The sequence below is a fragment of the Dipodomys spectabilis genome, unplaced genomic scaffold, assembly GCF_019054845.1.
Source record: "Dipodomys spectabilis isolate Male_0828 unplaced genomic scaffold, ASM1905484v1 ptg000789l, whole genome shotgun sequence".
NCBI lineage: Eukaryota > Metazoa > Chordata > Mammalia > Rodentia > Heteromyidae > Dipodomys > Dipodomys spectabilis.
The window spans coordinates 203,684-226,901 of record NW_024871466.1 but is presented as its reverse complement, the minus strand read 5'-3'; the positions used below and the strand labels follow the sequence as shown (position 1 = coordinate 226,901).

Below are 23,218 nucleotides of genomic sequence, written 5' to 3'. Positions count from 1 at the left end.
GGTGGCTCCCGCCTGTCATCCCAGCTACTCAGGAGGCTGAGATCTGAGGATCGAGGTTCAGAGCCAGCCTGGGCAGGAAAGCCCCTGTGTGGCTCAAGTGGTAGAGCGCCAGCCTTGAGCACAAAGAGACAGCTCCCAGGCCCTGAGTTCAAGCCCCAGGACTGACCAAAAAAAAAAAAAAAGGGAGGAATGGAGGAATGTGTGGCTTGTGCATCTGGAGGGCTGCTCCTCCGGAAGGATCGTCCAAGCCCAGCCCCGAGGGGCAGGAAGACACACACCCCACCCGAAGCTACAAGTTCAAGCCTGCGTGCAGATGAAGCTGTCTTACAGGAGGCGGGGCGGGGGCGGGGCCAGCCCGGACCACAGGGCAATTGCACGGACTGCAGAAAGACAGGAGAGAGATGGACGCAATGCTGACAGACAGGCAAGGCAGGCAGACAGACAGACAGACCAGACAGACAGGGCAGGCAGGTACACAGGCAGGCAGACAGAGGGCAGGCGGGCAGGCCGACCAGCATCTTGATGGTATGAGCTATGAGGAGCCACAGGTCTGTAGCTAAGTAGCGGGTTAGCAGCGAGTTGGGTGAACTCATTTTGGGGTGCGTTAGGGGTTGAGGGGGAACCAGCCCAGTGGAAGCGTAGATCTGATAGGCCGATCGCGAGATTCTCCATGTCCTGCTTCTGAGTTCCCTGGAATGTGCCGCGTTCCTTTGTCAGTGGGTCACTGAGAGATTGGCGCACGTTCTAGAACCTTCCATAGAGGCGTGTGCGTGCGTGCAGGCCTGCGTGCGTACACATGTGTGCACACACCCCTGGGTGGTGTGTGTAGGTGGTGAACAGTGTGAGAATTCCCCCGGGGGTAAATGTGTTCCTGTGGCGTTGGTAGCTCTCTTCCTACTCTCCCTCTTTTTTTGTGTGTGTGTCAGACCTGGGACTTGAACTCAGGGCCTGGGCGCCATCCCTGACCCTCTGTGCTCCAGGCTGGTGCTCTACCACGTGAGCCACAGCGCCACTTCCGGCCTTTGATTAGTTTATTGAAGATAAACTCACAGGAACTTCCCTCAATTGAGAGTCTCAAATCTCAGCCTGAACTGCTGGGATTACAGGCGTGAGCCACAGTGCCCGGCCTTCCACCAGAATCAAAGCCCGATGGGTCAATCTGTCCATATTTGGCATCTCCCCAGCTCTGGAAGGATCTGTTTGTCCTGGGTCCCCAGGAAGATGACAGGAGACGCTCACTGATGGGTGGTGTGGGAGCTTGTGGTCACTCTGGGGAGACCATATTTACCGATTTGGACTAACCATATGGTGATAACATCCCCCAGTCTTATCTTATGATCTGGCTCGCCTTAGTACAGGTGTGTGTGTGTGGCAGGCTGGGGTTGAGCATCTCATGAACTTGGGGGGGTGGAGGCGGAGGAAACTGAGTCATGAGGGCGGGCTTCCTGGGGGGGGGGTGGAGGAGATACCATGGCATTGGTTGCCTAATGCAGGTTCAGGGGAGTGGAAGGCAGGGCAGGCCGTTCAGGGTTAAGATCTCGGGGTCTTCTTGCCCAGCCCACCGTCCCCCCCAGAGGAAGTCACACCTTCAGACCAGGCCGGAAGTTGAGGGGGTAGCTGGGGGGGTGCAGGGCCCCCCTGTGACGCCCAGCTTCCTGTCCCTCCCGCCCCACGCCTCTGGCAGTCAGCCTGGGGGTCCGGTTCTCTTTCCCTCATTCTGCTGGTGTCGGGGTTGGGGGAGACTAGGGGGGGCCTGCTCCCCACTTTCACCCCACGGCCTCCAGGCCTGGCCCCACCCCCATCCCTTCTTGTCCCCATTTCCTGGAAGGCCGTGTGGAGGGGGGCTCTGTGGGCTTTTTGTGGGTAGCCAGGGAGGGTGGAGGTGTGGGGGGAGGGAAGGGGGGAGGCCCTGTTTACCTGGGGGTCCCCCCAAAAAGCCAGAACTGGGTCCAGCAGACTATGGGAGGGAGCAGGGAGGAGCGAGAATTGATTGGGTTTACTTCCTGCTGGAACTGGGGGTGTCAGGGCGGGCTGGGGAGAGCCCTGGGAATTGGGGTGTCACTCCTTGAATCAAAGAGAGGAAGCCGGGCAGGCCTGGGCAGCGCTGGGCGCAGGCAACCCCCCCAGGGGGTGTGGTCCTGGCCCAGGGAAAGAGGGGGGAGGAGGGGGGGTCAGGAAGGCTTCCCTTTGGGATGGAGTTGCAGGGGGGCCCACGGGAGCCGGGGCGCAGGTGGGGTGCACTTGCCGGCTGGGCACCCCGTTTTCTGCTGGCTCATGGCCCTTGGGGGGGATGGGGTGTTGGGAAGCCGTAAGTTCCCCCTCTTCTCTCTAAGGTCCCCTCCCTCCCTCCCTCCCTCCCTCCCTCCTGAGTCACGGGGCGGGGCGGGGCTGCAGGGAAAAGCGTCTGCTTCCCGGAGCTCACTTAACCCCCGGAGTGGGAGCTGGCACCCCAAAACCTCTCTCTGCCTCTCTCTCCCTCTACGTCTCTCTGGCTCTGTTTCTCTGTCTCTGTGCCTCTCTACGTCTTTCTCCATTTCTCTCATTGTGTCTGTCTGTCTGTCTCCCCTTTGGTCTTTGTCTCGCTGTGGATCTGTCCTTCTCTCCCTCTGGTCTCTCCCTCTGTCTCTGTCTCTTTCTGTCTCATTGTATCTCTTTGTCTGTCTGTCTGTCTGTCTTCCTCCAATGCTGCTGTCTTTCTCTCTCACACAGTGTGTCTGTCTGTCTGTCTGTTGCTGGCTCAGCTCCCAGGCTCCTTCCTGGCGCAGCTTCTGAGCACCGTGGACATGAACCTCTTCGGGGAAAGGAACTCCACTTCCAGGATCAGGAAGTTCCTCCCCTCCCTGGCCCTTCCTGTCACCCCGAAAGCCCCCTCCCGCCCTCTGGGAGTGGGGTGCCTGGGCCCCCCCTCAGGGATGGGGGTGCTGTGTGCAACTTAGACTCCCAGAGGCCACAGGGAGACGGGGGGGGGGGGGGGGTCGGCTGACTCATGGCTGCTCCCCGTTGTTGCTCTGAGGAACCCCTCTATCCCCCCCATCACGTGACTCACAGCTAAGCAAGATACACAGTCCTGGCCAGACCGAAGGGCGAAGTCTACGGTGGACGTCAGTCCTGACTTCTGCTTTTGCTTTCTCCCTACTGAGGTTGGGAACAGAAAAAGCCATTTCCCTGCTGGGAGCTCCGCCTTCTAGAATGTTCTGCTGGGGGGAGGGGGGGGGCCTTGGGAAAGTCTTCCTGTAGCTGTTACCGGAAGCGGATCCACTGCCCAGTTCTGGCCAGCTCTAGCTGTCCCTGCCCCCACCCGAACTCTCCTTCCCACGCCACCCCCAAGTTCCAAACTGCCCCCCAAACCCCCCTTCCTCACGGAAATTTAAACATGGGTCACGGACCTCTGAGGTACTAAGTAAGGTTTGATACACACGGATAAAGAAATTACTGCCGTTCAATCCCTGCCTCCCATCTGTCATCCTGGCTACTCAGGAGGCTGAGATCTGAGGATCCAAGTTCAAAACCAGCCCTGGCATGGTTGGGCTGACAAAGCCAAGAGACTCTTACCTCCAGTGAACCAGCAAAAAGCCAGAAGGGGAGGTGTGGCTCAAGTGGTAGAGCGCCCAGCTTCTGAGTGAAAAAAGTCAAGCAACAGAGCAAGGCTCTGAGTTCAAGTCTCCGTACCAGCAACAAAGGGAAAACAACTTCCTTGTCTAGCCCAGGATGTTTATCCCTAGCTTTGCTTAAAAACAACAACAACAAAAATTCTTCCTCCTGCTTTTGCCCATAGCCAGAAACAGCTCTTCAGAAATATAACTCGAGCCGGGCGCTGGTGGCTCATACCTGTCATCCTAGCTACTCAGGAGGCTGAGATTGGAGGATCGCAGTTCAAAGCCAGCCTGGGCAGGAAAGTCTGTGAGACTCTTATCTCCAATAAACCACTAGAAAACCGGAAGTGGCGCTGTGGCTCAAGTGGCAGAGCGCTCGCCTTGAGCTGAAGAGCTGAGGGACAGCGTCCAGGCCCTGAGTTCAAGCCCCATGACCAACAAGAAATTTTTTTAAATTGTTATTACAAAAGTGATGTACCACAGGGTTACATAGGTCAGGCACAGAGTAAATTTCCCTTTGGACAATCTCACCCCTTCCCTTCTCTCCCTCTTCTTTTCCAAAATGCTATTTAGTGATCTGACACAATCCAGATATGTTACTACTTATTCAACTCTGTGAATGCTCACTCCGTGAACCTTCCATCAGACGCACAAGCGCTCCGCCAATCTATAGTGTTGCTTTGCTAGTTCTGCCTAGCAGATACCATGATGATGAATGAAGAATGACTCATGAAACAATATTATTGTCCGGGAGAGTGAGGAATGAGTTCAATCAGTACAATTAAACTGAAGGAGTTTTTTGTTGTTTTTTTTTCCATCTTCTACTTTTATTCTTTTTTTTTTTTTGACAATCCTGGGGCTTGAACTCAGGGCCTTGAGCTTTTGTGCTCAAGACTGGTGCTGTACCACTTGAGCCACAGTGCCACGTCAGGTTTTTTTTTGGTGGTTAACTACAGATAGGAGTTCCATGGACTTTCCTGCCTGGGCTGCCTTTGACCCCTGATCCTCAGATCTCAGCCTCCTGAGTAGCTCGGATGGCAGGTGTGAGCCACTGGCTCCCGGCTCCAGCCTCCACTGTGAAGGGGTCAGGTTGTACAGGTTATCTTGGGGGTGGTTTTGGTTGCAGATCCAGGAGCCAGTGACAGGCCATCAGCAGGCAGGAAAATAAGTCTCACACCGGTGTTCACCCTGTCTCCCGCCAGGATCGCTGCAGAAAGTCAAGCACTCAAGAGTCCAGTGTCTTCACTCAGACACAAGGGAAGCCAATTACACGGCCAGTGGCTGTCCCCTGGCATTGGGCATGCTCCATGCACACTGTCCACTCCTCTTCCCCCCCCCCCCAATTCCCATGGGGCTCCGGGGTTCTACTTGAAGTCACCTCTGGTTCTGGCCTGGGAATTGTTGCTTAGGGGGATCACACAGGCTTAGCATGTGCCAGGCTGTGCATTTTGACCCAGCAGTGCTAACACATCAACAACAATGACAACGACAAAGCATTCCTTTTAATCAACAATTATTCTGTCCAGCAGGGGGTTGTGCCTAGTTGGAAACTTTCACCTGGAGCCAGGCGCTGGTGGCTCACATCTGTTATCCTAGCTACTCAGGAGGCTGAGAGCTGAGGATGGCGGTTCAAAGCCAGTCTGGGCAGGAAAGCCTGTGAGACTCTGATTTCCAACAAACCACCAGAAAACCGGAAGTGGCCGCTGTGGCTCAAGTGGTAGAGCACCTGCCTTGAGCTAAAGAGCTGAGGGACAGCGCCCAGGCCCTGAGTTCAAGCCCCATGACACACACACACACACACACACAATTGGGATCAGGGGCCATTTAGCCTGCAATTGAAGAAATGAGAACTAGCATGCAGGACTAGTAGAGAAGAAAGTTCTAGAATTAACATGGACAACTACTCGCATTCTAAGGCTACTTTCTCTGGACTCTTCTCCAGGTGCTCCTGGCTCTGCTGGTGGGGATACACCTGTCAATAGTCTCTGGACTGGTCCTTCCCCTTGAGGGCCGGGGGAAGAGGGACAGTCTGTGTCCCCCGGGAAAATATGTCCACCCCCAGAACAGCTCCATCTGCTGCACCATGTGCCACAAAGGTAGGAGGAAGAGGAGGGCGGCCTGGGCTTCTACTCCCACGATCCTAGAGCCCATTCCTGCCCCAGCCCTGCCCCTGCCGCCACTCCCTGCCCCCCTCCCCTCCCGTCCCTCCCCCTGTCCCCCCTCCCCTCCTGTCCCTCCCCCTGCCTCCACTCCCCTACTTCCCTCCGTCCCCTCTTCCCCTTCCTCTTTCCTCCTCTATTCCTCCTTCCCCTCCCTGCTTCCCCTTCCTTTCCCCTCCCCTCACTTCCTCCTCCCTCCTCCCCTCCTCTCCCTCCTTTCCTATTCCTCCTTCCTCCTCCTCCCTTCCCTTCCTCTTCCCCCTCTTCTTCCTACCCTCCCCCTCCCCACTTCCCCTGTCCCCCCTTCCTCTCTCCCCCTTCCCCTCTCCTCCTCTCCCCCCTTCCCCTTCCCCTCCCCTCTCCCCCCTCCTCCTCTCCCCCCTCCTCCTCTCCCCCCTCCTCCTCTCCCCCCTCCTCCTCTCCCCCTCCTCCTCTCCCCCCCTTCCCTTCTCCTCTCCCCCCCTCCCCTCCCCTCTCCCTCCTCCTCCTCCCCTCTCCTCCTCTCCCCCCTTCCCCTCCCCTCTCCCCCCTCTTCCCCTCCCCTCCCCTCCCCCTTCCCCTCCCCCCTCTTCCCCTCCCCCTTCCCCCTTCCCCCCTTCCCCTCCCCAACCCCCTCTTCCTCTCCCCCCTCCCCTCCCCCCTTCCCTCCCCCCCTCCTCCTCTCCCCCCTTCCCCTCCCCTCTCCCCCCTTCCCCTCCCCTCTCCGCCCTCTTCCCCTCCCCTCCCCCCCTCCCCTCCCCTCCCCCCACTTCCCGGAAGTGGCCGGCTCCTCCCCTTGGGCCCCAGCCGCCTCACCCGCCTCTGTTTGCAGGAACCTACTTGTTCAAGGACTGCCCGAGGCCCGGGATAGAAACCGAATGCAGGGTGTGTGAGAAGGGCAGCTTCACGGCCTTCGAGAACCACCAGAGGGAGTGCCACGGCTGCTCCCAGTGTCGACTAGGCGAGGCTCGCGCCGGGGGCGTGCGCATGCGCGGGCTGAGGGTGCGCCTGCGCAGCTGGGAGGGGAGCTTCAGCGTGGGCAGGCCGGTGCGCATGCGCCAGCAGATGTGTGGAAAGTGCGCATGTGCTACTGGATGTGGAACCGGTGTCTGTGTGCGCGCGCCAGTTGGTGTAGGAAGTGTGCGCATGCGCTGGTGGGTGGGAGAAGGCGGCAGTGTCTATGCGCATGCACCGGTCGATGTGGGACTTGTGCGCATGTGCCGGAAGGCGTGGGAAGTCTTGTGCGCGTGCGCTGGTCGATGCCGGACGTGTCTGTGCACGTGCATCGGTAGAAATGGGAAGTGTGTGTGTGTGTGCACTGGTAGGTGTGTGAAGTAGCTGCGCATGCGCTGGAAGGGATGGGCCGTATGTGTGCGCATGCGCTAGTGGGTGGTCGTTGCGGGAAGTGCGCGCATGCGCTCTAAAGTGTGGGAAGTAACTGCACAAGTGCTGGAAGGGCTGAGCCGTGTCTGTGCGCATGCGCGGGTAGGTGGGGCATCTTTTGCGCATGCGTGGGTAGGTGGGGGGGGGCGTCTTCCTCTGTGTAGTGTTGTGAACGTGTGTAACCGAGGCAGACACACCCACACGAGCGTGGAGCGTGGATCGGGAGGGACGCGGGGCTCACGGCCCTCTGTCCCCAGCAGAGCTGAACCAGGTGGAGCTTTCTCCCTGCACCGTGGACCGCGACACCGAGTGTGGCTGCGGCAAGAACCAGTTCCGATATTACCTGGGCGCGAAGCCGTTCGAGTGCCGGGCCTGCAGCCTCTGCCTCAATGGCAGCGTGATCTTCCCGTGTGAGTGGGCCTCCTCCGGCCCCGCCCCGCCCCTGCGGCCGCCCCTGCTGCTCCTGGGGCTCGGGGGAGCCCCCCCTCCTTAGCTGTGCCCTCCCCTCCCGCAGGTCAGGAGAGCCAGGACACCGTGTGCAGCTGCCACGTGGGCTTCTTCCCAAGAAAGAGCGAGTGTGTGCCCTGCAGCGAGTGAGTATCTCCCAGCGGCCCGTGCGGGGGGCGTGGCTGACACTCCCCAGAAGGGCCCGGGGGTGGACCCCGAAAATTCTATTGGCTGACACCAGCGCCAGTCCTGGGGCTTGAACTCAGGGCCTGGGCGCTGTTCCTGAGCTGCTTTCACTCAAGGCGGGCGCTCTACTACTTGAGCCACAGCACCACTTCTGGTTTTCTGGTGGTTTTATTGGAGATCAGAGTCTCACGGACTTTCGTGCCCGGCCTGGCTTTGAACCACGATCCTCAGATCTCAGCCTCCTGAGTAGCTGGGATGACAGGCGGGAGCCACCCGTGTGCAGTCTCATGTTCAGTTTTGTTTTTGATCTCCAAGCCTCTTCCTCACTCAGTACTTGGTGCTCCTCCCCTTGAACCACAGAGCCACTTCTAGCTTTTCGTTGGTGCCTTGGATCTAAGAGTCTCATGGAAGGCTGGGAAGGTGGCTTCGCAAGTAGAGTGCTCGCCTAGCATGCATGAGGCCTGGGGTTCGATTCCTCAGTACCACATCCACAGACAAAGCCAGAAGTGGCGCTGTGGCCCAAGTGGTAGAGCGCCAGCCTTGAGCTGAAGAGCTGAGGAACAGCGCCCAGGCCCTGAGTTCAAGCCCCAGGACTGGCAAAAAAAAAAAAAAAAGTTTCATGGCCTTCCTGCCCGGGCTGGTTTTGAACCACGATCCTTTAGATCTCAGCCTCCTGAGAAGCTGGGATGACAGGCGGGAGCCACCAGCTGGAATTCCATGCTGGGGGTTTCCATCCCATCCAGCAGCAGGGAGAGCCTCTTAATTAACCAGTTCTGTCTCTCCCAGCTGCAAAGAACGCCACGAATGCACCAAGTTGTGTCTGCCACCCTCTCAGGAAACTGTTAGCAGCCATCAGGACTCAGGTGAGAGGAAATGACGCTCCCTTCCCCCCCTCCCCCTCCACCCATGGGCCCCCCTCCCCCTCCTCCCTCCCCTCCTGCTCAGCATCCTCTGCCTTGTCTCCAGGGGCTACCGTGCTGCTGCCCCTGGTCATCTTCCTGGCTCTTTGCCTGGCGGGCTCCTTCTTCCTGACTTTGTTGTGTCGTCGGCCGCGGTGGAAATCCAAATTCCACTCCATTTGTGAGCCTCGCATGGGGGTCTTGAGATGAAAGGGATGGGCTCCAGGCTGGGGCCTCTGGGCCAGGTGTCTGGGGGGGGGGGGGCTGTGGGAACGTTCTCTAGTCCCTGGGGGGGGGGGGGCGGTCACAGAGTGACAGACAGCGGGCTAGGTCCTCCCGAGAAGGAAGTGAAGTTTTGAGCACCTACAGTAGCTCATGCCTGTAAGCCTGGCCACTCCCGGAAGCAGGAGAGGACTGTGATTTGAACCCAACAGCTGAGAGACTCTCAGCTCTACTTCTCCCCCTAAAAAAATAAAAAGCAGAAGTGGCGCTGCGGCTCAAGCAGTAGAGCGCCCGCCTTGACAGCACCCAGGCCCTGAGTTCAAGTCCCCAGGGCAACGGGACCCCAAGGAAAAGTGCACTTTGTGACTTGGTTTCCTTTTCTTTGCTTCAGTGTGTGGGACACCGGTGCCCGTGAAAGAGGTGAGAGGAACCTGGGGGACCCCCCCCAGAGTGCTTCTAATTAGGGGGGATGTGGCTGGTGCGGACCCCCTCTTTCCCCCCCATCCAGAATCAAGGCTCCTGGGCCTTGGTCCTCCCACCGCTCACCCCCCTCTCTCTCGCAGGGGGAACTGGAAGGAATGAATACCAAGCCTCCAGCCTCAGCCCCCGCTGTCTGCGTCACCCCAAACTTCAGTCCTCCCTCCGGCCCCCCCTTCCCTTCCAGTCCCAACCCCACCTTCCCCCCCAGTGACCGGTCCTGGGCTGGGTGGCCTCCTAAAGAGGGGGCCCCGCCCCATCTGAGGGCCGAACTCCTCCTGCCTTCCCCGCCCCTCCCGACCACGCCCCTCCAGGCCACGCCCCTCCCGGCCACGCCCACACAGACCACGCCCCTCCCGGCCACGCCCACGCAGGCCACGCCCCTCCCAGCGGCGGCCGCCAGGCGAGGAGACCCGCCGGGCCCGGACGGTGAGCGAGGCCGGCCGGGCGCGGGGCTGGGGGGTGCGCGGGGGGCCGGGCGGCGGGCTCACGGCCGTGTCCCCCATGCAGACCCCGCCGTGCTGTACGCCGTGGTGGACGGCGTGCCCCCCAGCCGCTGGAAGGAGCTGGTGCGGCGCCTGGGGCTGAGCGAGCACCAGATCGAGCTGCTGGAGCTGCAGCACGGCCGCTGCCTGCGCGAGGCGCACTACAGCATGCTGGAGGCCTGGCGCATGCGCGCGCCGCGCCCCGCCGCCCTCCTGGACCTGCTGGCCGGCCCGCTGGACGCCATGGACCTGCGGGGCTGCCTGGAGAACATCCGGGAGACGCTGCGGGCCCAGGGCCGGCTGCGGTGACCCCGCGCGCCCGCGCCCCTCGGTGCTCTCCGCCGCCTCCGGCCGGGGGGGGGGGCCGCGGGCCCAGCCATCCCCCTCCCGGAAGTGCTTGGGTCGCGGCTCAGCGTGCCGGCTCCGGGACTTGAACTCAGGACCCTGGCTTCCCCCGCGCAGGGCGGGAGCCCCCCAGTCCCCCCCCCTCCGATCTCCACCGATGCTCAGACACTACGGGAGGCGGGAGCGGCGGCCGGCCGGGGGCGCGGGGCACCCCGGTGTAAATACACTAAGACTCCCACTCAGCCTCTGGTCCTGACGGGGGGCGCCGGCACTCACGACCCCAGCCTCGCGCTCCTCACGCCTTTATCGGGGTTCAGGGGCGTCCGTGGTACAGAGTGCGACCCCCGGGAAGGGGGCGGCCCGGCCGGGAGGCTGGGGCAGCGTCTGGAGGTGGGGTGCGGGCGGCATCGGGGGCTCCTTACACCTCCCTGCAAAGGAAGGAGCCGAGGCCGGGGTGCGGGGGCGCCCTGACCGCGCTCGGGGCGGGGACTCGCGCCCGCGCCCGCCGCCCCCCCCCCCCCCGGGCGGCCCCCCTCCCCCCCCCCCCGCGCACTTACGACACGGAGAGGGGCGTGTCCAGCCGCACGGCGCGGGGTGCCAGCAGCCTCCGCAGCTGGGCCCGGGTCAGCCTGCGGGGCCCCGCGGCCTCCCCGCCCCGCGGCGCCGCCGGCTCCCGGCGGATCTCGCGCAGCATCTCGTCCGCCCGGCGGGGCCGCGGCGGCGGGGGGCGCGGGGGGCCGCCCGCCTCCGCCTCCGCCTCCTCCTCCCCGGAGGACGCGGCCCCGGCCCCGGGCGGCGGCGATGGCGGCGCGCGCCGCAGCTCCAGGGCCGACAGCGTGAGGCGGGGGTCGGCGCGCGGGGCCCGCAGCGGGGCGCCCAGGGTCCCGTAGCCGGGGTCCCCCTCGTCCTCCGGGTCCCCGTCCTCCGTCTCCGGGGTCCTGCCGATCAGCGCGGTCAGAGGTCACGGCCAAGGAGCCCCGATGTGGGTCAGCCCCCCCCCCAGTCCCTCCGTACCCCCCCCCCCCACGCCTGCGTCCTTCAGGCCAGGCCCGGGGCTCGAACTCAGGGCCTGGCCGCCGTCCCCGAGCTCCTCTCACTCCAGGCGGGCGCTCGGCCCCCCGAGCCACGGCGCCACTTCCGGACTCGAACCCGGGGCCTCAGGCCTGCCAGGCCAGCGCTGCGCCCCCGAGCCCCTGCCCAGCCCACACAGGGGGGCTCACCCGCAGTCTGCGCTGCCCTGCGAGCCGTCCGGGGAAGCGGGGCGCGGCCTGGCCTGGTCACGGTAGAGCGCCAGGAGCTCCCGCTTCTGCTGCACGTACTCCTCGGCCTTCAGCCTCTGCAGGACGTCCTGCGAAGGAGCACTGGGTGAGGAGTCCTCCTTCACTGAGCACCTACTATATGCTGAGCACTCAGTGACTCCTTCTCCCCCTCCAACAACGCTTGGCTTTCCCCAGCCCAAGACAGGCAACCAGAAGGCTAAGGAATTATTGTTATTATGATTGGTGCCAGTCCTGGGGTTTAGAACTCAGGGCCCCTGGGTCCTGTTCCTGAGCTTATCTTGCTCCAGGCTGGTGCTCTACCGCTTGAGCCACAGCTCCACTTCAGGCTTTCTCTGAGTAGTTTATTGGAGATAAAGAGTCTCCTAGAGACTTTTCTGCCCGGGGCTGGCTTCAAATCATGATCCTCAGATCTCAGCCTCCTCCTGGGTGGCTGGAGCCTGAGCTGCCTCCTCTCCAGCAAGCCTGGAAGGGGGGGGGGGGGGCTGGCTTCTCAGCTCAGGCAGGAGGGTCCCCCCAATCCTGAACTGAACTTGACCTCCAGGGGGCGCTGCCCACCCTCTCCAGCCACAGCTGCTCCCCAAACCAGCCAAGAATCAAGGACGGAGCCTTGTGCTTCAAAGCCTTCCAGAATGTTCCATCTACCCCCACAGGGCAGCTCTCATGGTCTCAGTGGTTCCCAGACAAAGGCTAGGCAAGACTTAGAGCAGGGACTAACGCAGCAAGAACACAGAGTAGGGCTGGGCCGCGTGGCTCACGCCCGTCATCCCAGCTGCCCAGGGAGGCTGAGCTCGGAGGATCGCCATAGGAAGCCAGCCGGGGGAAGGAGGGTCCAAGAGACTCCTGTGTCCAAAATAAACCAGCAAAAGCCAGGACTGGAGGGGTGGCTCAAGTGGTAGAGCACCAACCTTGCGCAAAAGAGTTTAAGGACAGCAGCACCCAGGCCCTGAGTTCAAGCCCCAGGACTAGCACATGCGCACGCATACACACGCACACACGCACACACACACACACACACACGCTTGCCTTGCTCCTGTCCCTTCAGTACTTGTCACCAAGGAAGTAGTAGCCATCTTCCCTCCTGACCTCGCACCTAGCCCTGATGGAAGCCCACTCGGAGCTCTTTCCCGCCATCTCCATTTCCAAGTCCTTCTCTTAGGCGTCTGGTCTTGTCTGGTTTTCTCGGGGCTGGCCGGCCGTGCCAGGTGCACCCCACTGTGCCCAGCCACGGGTGAAAATGGGGGGGGGGTGTCCTGGACAACTATCCTGCCCAGGCTGGCCTTGAACTGATCCTCCTGACAGCTGCCTCCTGAGTTGCTGGGATTACAGGCAGGAGCCACTGCACCCTGGCCATGTCTCCTTGATCTTGAATTGTTGCTTTTGTCACATATACCTGTGACTAGTCTGGGTGGGGGGGAGGTGTCTGTGCGTGCGTGTGCACGTGTGTGTGTGTGTGTGTGTGTGTGTGTCTGTGCACCAGTCCTAGGGCTTGAACACAGGGCTTTACCATTTTGCTTTGCTTTTCCACTCAAGGCTGGCGCTCTACCCCTGGAGCCACAGCGCCACTTCCGGTTTTCCGGTAGTTCATGGGAGATCAGAGTCTCACGGACTTTCCTGCCCAGGCTGGCTTTGAACCGCGATCCTCAGATCTCAGCCTCCTGAGCAGCTGGGATGGCAGGCGGGAGCCGCCGGTGCGGGGCTTCTGTCCTGGACCGCTCGCCTCTGAGGAGGGATTTCTCCTTCCTCTGCCTTTCAAATCTACCAGGTCTCTGTCTGTCTGACTTCTGCGTATCTGACATTTGCATATCCCACATTTGCATGTTCTGGATTTGCATATCAATCACTGAGCTGATTGGCTGCCTTGGTGGCCCCTTGCTCTAGCATCTGACACTCAAGGGAATCTGCATCAAAGACCAAACTGACCAGCCGGGCACTGGGGCTCCTTCCTGCCATCCCAGCCACTCAGGGAGGCGGACAGGAGAATCTTGAGGTTCAAAGCCAGCCCAGAGAGGAAGAGACCTCAAGATTCTTCAGTGGAACACCTCTCCCCCCGAAAAAAACCCAAAAGTGGATCTGTGGTTGGGGGGACGGCGGCTAGAACCCCCACCTCGAGTGGTACCAGCGAAGTGACAGATCCTGGAACTCCAGGTCCTGAGTTCAAGTCCCCCCCACGCCCCCGAGAGAGGAAATTGAGAATGCCATGGGGGAATGGGCCAGTCGTGCAGGGCCTCGGAGGTCGAGCCTCCGGTCATTGGCCTCCACTCTGGGAGTCCCAGCTCCGGCGCCCCCCCCCCCCAGCCGGGCTGTGGGGTACCTGAGCCTTCTGTGTCTTCTCCAGCCAGCGCGAGCGGTCGGCCGGGCTGGGGCAGTGGACCAGCAGGGCGCTGGCCACGCACTGCAGGTCACTGAGGTGGATGAGCAGGAGGCTGTCTGAGGGGGAGGGGAGGCAATCTCAGGGCTGGGCCTCGGGCATGGGGGTCCCCCGGCCCCCGCCACCCCCAGGGGGACGTACTGGGGTCCCTCAGCGGCCGGCACACCAGCTTGTCCAGCATGAGCGGCGGGCGGATGACCTTGGCCTTGTGGGTCTTGCGCTGCGGCTTGGTGACCAGGAGCAGGTCGGAGAAGAGGAAGAGGTACACGTCCAGCTGCGGGCCCAGGGCAGGGGCAGCGGTCAGCCAAGGCCCAGCGCACGGCTGGCCAGCAGCCCTGGGATTGGGGCGCATGCGCGCACAGAAGGCTCCATGGGTCCCCATCTCCCACTCTACAGGCGGGGAGAGGGGCTGGCTCCAGGCCTCAGACCCCAACCTCCTCCCCTCCCCTCCCCTCCCCTCCCCTCCCCTTTCCTCCTCTCCCCTCCCTTTTCTCCCTCTCTCCTTTCCTCCTTCCCTCCCTCCTTCCTTCCTTCCCTCCCTCCCTCCCTTCTTTCCTTCCTTCCATCCTACTCTCCCTCCTTCCCTCCCTTTCTCCCTCCCTCCCTCTATTTTTTGGGGGGGGGCAGGGGTTGCCAGTCCTGGGGCTTGCATCCAGGGCCTGGGCGCTGTCCCTGAGCTTTTTCCCTCAAGGCTGGCGCTCTACCACTTGAGCCACAGCGCCACTTCCATTTTTCTGGTGGTTCATTGAAGATGAGAGTTTATGGATTTTCCTGCCTGGGCTGGCTTTGAACCATGATCCTCAGATCTCAGCCTCCTGAGTAGCCGGGATGACAGGCAGGAGCCACCAGCGCCCTTCCTTCCTTCCTTCCTTCCTTCCTTCCTTCCTTCCTTCCTTCCTTCTTGCCTGCCTTCCTGGCCCCCTCCCCTCTCTCCATGCAAACCACTAAGCCCAGAACCTTGTGACACATGCAAGGCAAGGACTCCACCACTAGAGGGCCCCCCTCCGCTTCATGTCTCCATCCACAAGGAGTCTCACCACCAACAGTCCTGCCACACTCTCAGGCGTGGCTGGAATTACAGGTGTGCGCTACGGTGCTCAGCTCACCACCAGCTTCACCCCTCTTCCCCCACTGACCCCTCCACTCGCACCCCTCCTGACCTTCCTTTCTTTTTTTTTTTTTGGGGTCTGGTCGTGGGGCCTGAACTCTGGGCCTGGGCGCTGTCCCTCAGCTCTTCAGCTCAAGGCCAGCGCTCTACCCCCTGAGCCACAGCGCCACTTCCGGCTTTTTTCTTTTTGCTTATGTGGTGCTGAGGAATCGAACCCAGGGCCTCAGGCATGCAAGGCGAGCGCTCTACCCCCCCCCCCCCCCGCACCTTCCCTTCCCGTCCCTCCTTGATCCGCACGGGCCCTTCCAGCAGCAGCTGTCTGATGTGTTCGGGACCCACGCCCAGCATCGGGGACATCAGGTCCAGGGTGGAGAAGGGACGCAGGTTCTGAGGGGCACAGAGGAGAAAGGGGGGTGTTGGGCTGAGACTCCCCGCCCCGCCGCCCCGCCTGTCAGCCCCCCTCCCCGCAGCCTGTCAGCCCCCCCCCGCAGCCTGGCATCCCCCCCACAGCCTGGCACCCCCCCCCCCCGCAGCCTGTCAGCCCCCCCCCGCAGCCTGTCACCCCCCCCCCGCAGCCTGTCAGCCCCCCCCGCAGCCTGTCACCCCCCCCCCCCGCAGCCTGTCAGCCCCCCCCCGCAGCCTGTCAGCCCCCCCCCGCAGCCTGGCACCCCCCCCCCCACCTTCTCCAGTTCCTCGCTGGCCGGCTCCAGCACCTCGTAGCGGCCGATGCGCTGCGCGGCGGCCACCAGGCCCTCCTGCTCCTCCCCCTGCCGGACCTGCCCGTTGATGTGGCGCAGGAACGACTCCACCACGCCGATCTGGGGGAGGGGGCGACAGAAGCAGCTGCAGCTCCGTCTCTTGTTAGGGATGCCGCACCACGGGGCCAACCAGCCTACCCAGCCACCCATCCATCCATCCATCCATCCTTCCATCCATCCACCCATCCATCCATCCATCCACCCATCCATCCATCCGTCCATCCATCTGTCCATCCACCCTCCCACCCATCCATCCATCCATCCACCCATCTATCCATCCACTCATCTACCCTTCCATCCATCCATCCATCCATCCATCCATCCATCCACCCATCCACCCATCTACCCTTCCATCCATTCACCCATCCAACCATCATCCATCCACCCACCCATCCATCTATCCATCCATCCATCCATCCACCCATCCACCCATCTACCCTTCCATCCATTCACCCATCCAACCATCATCCATCCACCCATCCACCCACCCATCCATCTATCCATCCATCCATCCATTCACCCATCCATCCATCCACTCATCTACCCTTTCAACCATCCATCCACTCATCTACCCTTTCAACCATCCATCCACTCATCTACCCTTTCAGCCATCCATCCATTCATCCATCCATCCATCCATCCATCCATCCACCCATCATCCATCCATCCACCCACCCATCCATCCACCCATCCATCCACCCATCCACCCATCCATCCACCACCCACCCATCACTCTGTAGATTCTGGTGCACACCCATCCGGAACCCCAGCTCTCTCAGTTACCATGGCGGTCAAGGCGTGGCGCACGCGGGGCTCGGGGCTCCTCTTGAGCACGGCGTGAAGCAGCAGCGGGTACTTGGTGATGCGCTGGTGGGGTTTGATGAGCAGGTCCTCCAGCATCTGCCTCCCGGAGCGTTTGTGCTTCTCACACCACTGTGGGCAGAAAGCGGCGGCCGGGGCCTCAGCCTCCGCCCGCTCCCTCCCCTCCCCCCGCATCCCCTCCCCCCCCGCGCCTCCTCCCCTGCCTCAGTTTCCCCCACCTTCACGAAGGTGTGGAAGAGCGGGTTGGTGTCTTGTTGGGCGCGGGCGTAAGCCATGGCGTGTTTCACATGCAGGCAGTAGCGGATGTAGGGGTGGAATCGCTGGCTGAACTGGAAAGGGGGGACCGACCTCAGGGCACCCCCCAGGGTGCCCGTCTCCCGCCTCCCAGGAGGAGCCCAGAATCTCCCCAAAAAGACCCTCTGCTCTCCTTTGATCTGCGTAGTGTGTGAACTTAGCTCCGAGCTGGGCTTAGCTCTCCAGGATTAGTCACTCAGTTCTCGGGGCACAGGTTTCTTGGGGTGCCCCCCCCAAACCCTGCTCCGATGGGAACAGAAACCCGGGGATCCCAGGACTTCAAGCCCCAGTATTGGCACAACAATGAAAAGGATGAACTTTCGGACCGGATTGTTTGGGGATGGGCAAGCCACTAGGGGCATGGTTTGGGGTGTCTGGGTGGCTGGTTTGGGGGGGCACTGCCCACAGGCCTGCCTGGGGGTGTCTGTCCCCATGTGGAGGCCCCCTGAGGCCAGGCCGCTCCATCTCCTGCTCCCCACAGCCATGTTTTCTTGTTCCACCTCCATTTTCTCTAGCTGGGTGGCATTGTGGGAGGAAGCGGAACTAACTCCAAGCCCAGTTGCTTTTGCTTGATGATGATGATGATGATGATGGTTTTTTGTATGTGTGCCAGTCCTGGGGCTTGAACTCAGGGCCTGGGTGCTGTCCCTGAGCTTTTTCCCTCAAGGCGGGCGCTCTACCACTTGAACCACAGCGCCATTTCTGGTTTTCTAGTGGTTCATTGGGGATCAGAGTCTCATGGACTTTCCTGCCCAGGCTGGCCTTGAACTGAGATCCTCCGCTCTCAGCCTCCTGAGCAGCTGGGATGACAGGCGGGAGCCACTGGTGCCCGGCTAAAAATCGAGATCTTTTCTATAGTTGCCGGGCTTGGTGGTGCGCCTGTCACCACCCCCCCCCCCCAACCGTCAGGAGGCTCAGGAGGGAGGTTCATGAGCTGGAGGCTGGATTGTTCTCAAAACAACAAGGCTGGCTCCCCGGCTTACCATCAGGAAGCCATTTTGCAGGCTCAAGGGGTCCAGGGGCTGGCCGGAAGTGCGAGTCTCCTCCAGAGAAGGTTCTAGAACCTCTTCCCAAAAGCTCCGGTGGGCTCGAATCAGACTGGGGACATTGCCAAACAGGGTCTCCGCTGACACCTGGCAGAAAGAGGTCCCAGTAGAATTGCAGGGCCAGGCTGGGGGGAGGGGACCCTAAATTCAGGGGACCCCCCGGGAGGATGCAGGAGCCCCCACAGAATGTGACTGGTGTTGGGGGGGGAGAGGCTCTCTCAAGCAACCTCAGTGAGCCCCAGGAAGTTAGGGGGGTTGTGGAGGGGCGTGTTTGGAGAAATGGGGGTGTAGGGAGGGAAGGGGGATCCCTAGAGGGCTTCCTGAGGGAGGCCCCCCCTTTTCTAAATCTCCACTCACCTCCATCAACAATCCTACTCGCTGCAAATTCAACAAACCGGCAGCCAGGAGCTAGAGGCAGGGAGGGAGGGCATCATCTTGAACCCCCAGACTAGCCCTGTGGGGTTTACCCTCCATCCCCCCCCTCCCATCTTGAGAATGGCTTGGAATGCTGGGCCTCCCTCCCCTAGCCACCCTGCCCTCTCTGGTCTGAGAGACTAAGGCATCAGGGGAAGGGGGCGGGGCCAGGGCGCTCACGTCGGTCATGATCTTGAGCTTCCTCACGTAGATCACCTCGGTGGTCAGCAGCTCCCACAGCGCCTCCTGCTGGTGGCACCGCTCCTGGCTCATCTCCTGAGGGGGCAGCCATGCTCACCCGGGGGCCAGGGCTGGGGCTCGAACTCAGGGCCTCCAACTCTGAACTGGGTGGCATTGTGTTTGTGCTCAAGGCTGGGGCTGTACCATTCCAGCCACGCCTTTCCTTCTGGCCTTTTGGGGGTTCATTGGAGGTAGACATCTCAAAGGTTTTGTGGATCCTCAATCCTCAGATCTCAGCCTCCTGAGGAGCTGGGATTACAGGTATGAGCCACCATGCCCAGCTTAAGACAGGTACTGCTCCCTTCCCATCCTTCCCTTCCTTCCCTTCCCTCCCTCCCTCTCTCCCTCCCTCCCTCCCTCCCTCCCTCCCTCCCTTCCTTCCTTTGATCCTACTGGGGTTTGAACTCAGGTCCTGTCCCTTTGCTTCCTCAAGTGCAGGCGTTCTACCACTTGAGCCACAGCTCCATTCCCTACTTTTAAGTAGTTCATTAGCGATCAGAGTCTCACGGCCTTTCCTGCTGGGGCTGGCCTTGAACCGTGATCCTCAGCTCTCAGCCTCCTGAATAGCTGGGATGACAGGCGGGAGCCACTGAGCCCGGCTTACATTTTTTTTTTTGGGGGTGGGGTCTGGTCGTGGGGCCTGAACTCTGGGCCTGGGCGCTGTCCCTCAGCTCTTCAGCTCAAGGCTAGAGCTCTACCACTTGAGCCACAGCGCCACTTCTGGCTTTTTTTTTACGTGGTGCTGAGGAATCGAACCCAGGGCCTTGAGCATGCAAGGCAAGCGCTCTACCACTGAGCCACCTGCCTAGCTCCCCTGAGCCCGGCTTAGAACAGGCTCAAGGCAGCGACCTTGTCCCTCTTTTACCCACGAGGCCCCTGGAGCCTGGCGAGCTTCCTCTGTGTGATCCAAGTCTCCCGGGTCAGTGACAGAGCAGAGGCCCCCAACCAGATCAAAGTTTTCCCAGAGTGCTTTGCACGCCCGTCCTTGGGGCAGGAGCAGGGGGAGCGTGCACGTGCGCTAGTGCATGCAAGTGTGTGTGTGTGCGCGCATGCACGCGCATGCACTGCCACACCACAGGGACACACGCCTGCCCCGGCTCACCTCGTGTCCGGGCACCAGCTCCCTCCAGGACTTCTCGATGGCCAGGCCGCTGTCCCTACCCTCTCCCATCTCCCAGAGCCGCCGGTCCTCGGGGGGCAGGCGCGGCATCCCGAACATGCTGAAGGTGTGCAGCTTTGCTTCCAGCTCCTGGGCCTTCATGATTTCCTTCCCGAGCGAGGAGACTGCATGAGCTGGCTTGCATAGGCTATGTGCGTGTGTGTGTGTGTGTGTGTGTGTGTGTGCGTGCGTGTGTGTGTGTGTGTGCATGCGTGCACTCACTGGTCTGGGCTAGCAGGTGGTGAGCAAGCTTAAGAGTGGGGATATAAGCCGGGCATCGGTGGCTCCCGCCTGTCACCCCAGCCACTCAGGAGGCTGAGATCTGAGGATCACAGTTCAAAGCCAGCCTGGGCAGGAAAGTCTGTGAGTCTCTGATCTCTGATGAACCACTAAAAAGCCAGAGGTGGCGCTGTGGCTCAAGGGGTAGAGCGCCAGCCTTGAGTGGAAAAGCTGAGGGACAGCGCCCAGGCCCTGAGTTCAACTCAGCACTGACAGAACACACACACACACACACACACACACACACACCAAAAAGCTAAGGCCTTGCATAGTCTCAGGCAATTTTTCTTTTTGGTTGGTCGTGGGGCCTGAACTCAGGGCCTGAGCGCTGTCTCTCATCTTTTCTACTCAAGGCTGGTGCTCTACCCCTTGAGCCACAGCGCCACTTCAGGTTTTCTAGTGGCCAGATGGAGATCAGAGTCTCAGGGCCTTTCCTGCCCGGGCTGGCCTTGAACCGCGATCCTCCGATCTCAGCCTCCTGCGTGGCCACCCACGGGGGCTGGGCTGTGTCTGAGATCTCGGAGGGGCTGCAGGGTTGGTGGGAAGCACAGGGGCGGGAGCGGGGGGACCCCACCTTGAGCTTGGGGCTGTGAGGTGGGCCAGCCTTCAGGTAGCCTCCGTGCCTCCTCTCAGGCTCCGGTTCTCGAAACATGGCCTGGGCCAGGCCTCGGGCCTGGCCGGAAGCCTTGGCGAAGGCGCCATGGTACAGACTGCGGTCACTGAGGTCCTGCGGGGAGAGCGGGGAGGGCTTCCACCCGAGGCCGGCCTCCGCCCCCGGAGACACAGCGTCTCGGGGCCCTTCCTGCCCCGGCTGGCCTCGAACCCCGATCCTCAGGTCTCAGCCTCCCGAGGGGCTGCGATGACAGCGGGAGCCCGGGGCCTCCAGCGTTCTCCAACCAGCTGGGCCTGGGCTGGCGTTACCCGGAGCGGGGGAGGCCGGGCTGAGCCGCGGCCCCGGGCGGACGGACAGGCAGACAGGCAGACAGGCAGACAGGCCCGCAGACGCCCGCTGTCCGTGGTCAGCCTCGACCCTCTGGCCTCCCCCCTCTGGCCTCCCCCCTCCGGCCTCCCCCCTCCGGCCTGGCCTCCCTCCTCCGGCCTCCCCCTTCCGATCTCCCCCCACCTCCGGCCTCCCCCCTCCGGCCTCCCCCCTCCGGCCTCCCCTCTCCGATCTCCCCCACCTCCGGCCTCCCCCCTCCGGCCTCCCCCCTCCGATCTCCCCCGGGCCTCCCACCTCCGGCCTCCCCACTCCGGCCTCCCCCCTCCGGCCTCCTCGGTGTCCAGGCAGCCGGGAGCGGCGCGCACACGTTCGTCCATGCACACGCCTAGGGGCGTGTGCGTGTGTGCGGGAGTGTGAGAGAGGTTGTCGAGTCCCCCGCCAGGCTCCTCCCAGGGCAGGCCCGGTCACATTCCTCCGCTTTACCCGCGCGGCGTTTCCTGGCTGCCCTTCCTCCCCTTCCCTCGTCGGCAGGGCGGCCACGGGCGAGGGGGCGGGGCGGCCGGGGCTGAGTGACAGCGGGAGCCACGCCCCCTGCCCTCATCAGGCCCCGGGAGGGTGTGTCCTGGGGCGGAGACAACGAGGGGGCGGGGCGGCCCGGGGCTGAGTGACAGCGGGAGCCACGCCCCCTGCCCTCATCAGGCCCCCGGGAGGGTGTGTCCCGGGGCGGAGACAACGAGGGGGCGGGGCTGGCGGGGCTGAGTGACAGCGGGAGCCACGCCCCCTGCCCTGATCAGACCCCGGGAGGGTGTGTCCTGGGGCGGAGACAACGAGGGGGCGGGGCGGCCCGGGGCTGAGTGACAGCGGGAGCCACGCCCCCTGCCCTCATCAGGCCCCGGGAGGGTGTGTCCCGGGGGCGGAGACAACGAGGGGGCGGGGCGGGGGGGCTGAGTGACAGCGGGAGCCACGCCCCCTGCCCTCTCAGTCCCCGGGAGGGTGTGTCCCGGGGCGGAGACAGAACGAGGGGGCGGGGCGGCCTGAGTGACAGCGGGAGCCACGCCCCCTGCCCTCTCAGGCCCCGGGAGGGTGTGTCCTGGGGCGGAGACAACGAGGGGGCGGGGCGGGCGGGGCTGAGTGACAGCGGGAGCCACGCCCCCTGCCCTCTCAGGCCCCGGGAGGGTGTGTCCCGGGGCGGGGCCTAGGCCGGTCCCCCGTTGCCCTCTTCCTCCACTGCCTCAGCCCTGACTCAGAGCGGAGGCAAAGCCAGGTGGAGTCTAGAAGGCTCCTGTCCCACAGCTGATGGCCCTGAGATCCGTCCGTCGGCTCCTCCGCGGGTCGCCCTCCCTCCCCGGCCCAGCTGTGGGGACCTGCGCGGGTGTGGAACGCCTGGCCCAGGTCTCGCCCTCTTCTCCCCCGCAGAGGGATAAGAATAGAGCGAGTCTTTGAACCTCGAAGGAGACCGAGACTTCAAAGCCGGGAGTCCTCCCTGCTGCCCCGCCCGGGTCACGTCCCGGGCTGGGACTCACCGGCTCCGAGCCTCCGCCTCTGGGAGGACGCGGGGCGGAGGCGCGGTGTCGACCCCCGTAAGCCTCAATTCGGGAAGCCACCAGGCCCCGGAGAGGCCCCTCCTCGGGAGAAGCCCAGGTCTGCATCGCCTTCCTCCCGGTCACCTCCACAGGCTCATAGCGCCCACGTCCAGGGGAGAGAGGCTGCGAGAGAGAGGAGGAAGGAATGGGGGGCCCCGGGAAAGCCATGATCACGTCTGTCACCCCCGCTTCTCGGGAGACTGAGATCTGAGGAATCACAGACGGGTTCAAAGCCAGCCCGGGCAGGGAAGTCCGCTGAGCCTCTTATCTCCAAGGAACCCCGCCAAATGAAATGTAAAAAGCAGGGCTGGAGCTGTGGCTCAAGTGGTAGAGCGCCAGCCTGGAGTGAAAGAGCTCAGGGACAGCGCCCAGGCCCGGAGTTCAAGCCCCAGTAAGGGCACGAAGGAAACAAACGAACAATAGTAACAGAAAAGGTCTGGCAGAGGGCCTCGGGGGTCTCTGGTGCTCTGGGTCCCCCCAGGGCACCCCCTTTTCTATGCATAGCCTGGGAGAGGCTGCGGGGAGACCGTGGTGGGTGGGGCAGGGGCGGCTTTAGAGACCGTCCAGCCGATCACCCACTCTCCTAGGAGGACCCATTAGGAACCGGGGGGGGGTGTCTGCAGGAAGTTTGGACATCCTCGGCTTTCTGGGGGGGCAGGCAGGGGACCCCCCCAAGCCCCGGGGAGTCAGCCTGGAGAGGAGCGACGCCCCCCACCCACCCGGGGAAAGGGGGGCTCAGGAAGGCTGGGTGG

At 62.5% G+C, this 23,218-nt stretch overlaps 2 protein-coding genes across 2 annotated transcripts; one reads left to right on the top strand and one right to left on the bottom strand.

The window, feature by feature from the left end:
* Positions 1 to 5,535: 5,535 nt before the first annotated feature.
* Tnfrsf1a (TNF receptor superfamily member 1A) lies at positions 5,536 to 10,401 on the top strand (the record flags this gene model as incomplete). The annotated part of the gene is made up of 9 exons (XM_042673281.1): positions 5,536 to 5,689; positions 6,564 to 6,692; positions 7,375 to 7,524; positions 7,629 to 7,707; positions 8,534 to 8,610; positions 8,714 to 8,827; positions 9,260 to 9,288; positions 9,432 to 9,774; positions 9,856 to 10,401. Coding segments are annotated over 9 exons (1,359 nt in total), but the record flags the coding sequence as incomplete, so codon positions are not given.
* Positions 10,402 to 10,728: 327 nt separating this feature from the next.
* Plekhg6 (pleckstrin homology and RhoGEF domain containing G6) lies at positions 10,729 to 22,532 on the bottom strand. The gene is made up of 16 exons (XM_042673280.1): positions 22,407 to 22,532; positions 22,341 to 22,345; positions 20,518 to 20,662; positions 19,608 to 19,772; positions 18,446 to 18,541; positions 18,209 to 18,259; positions 17,789 to 17,938; positions 16,730 to 16,840; positions 16,473 to 16,622; positions 15,612 to 15,749; positions 15,199 to 15,318; positions 13,965 to 14,097; positions 13,767 to 13,882; positions 11,396 to 11,523; positions 10,927 to 11,113; positions 10,729 to 10,884 (listed from the first exon to the last, which is right to left on the bottom strand). Exons 1-16 carry the CDS (start codon positions 22,530 to 22,532, stop codon positions 10,729 to 10,731), a joined length of 1,977 nt encoding a protein of 658 aa, XP_042529214.1.
* Positions 22,533 to 23,218: the final 686 nt, after the last annotated feature.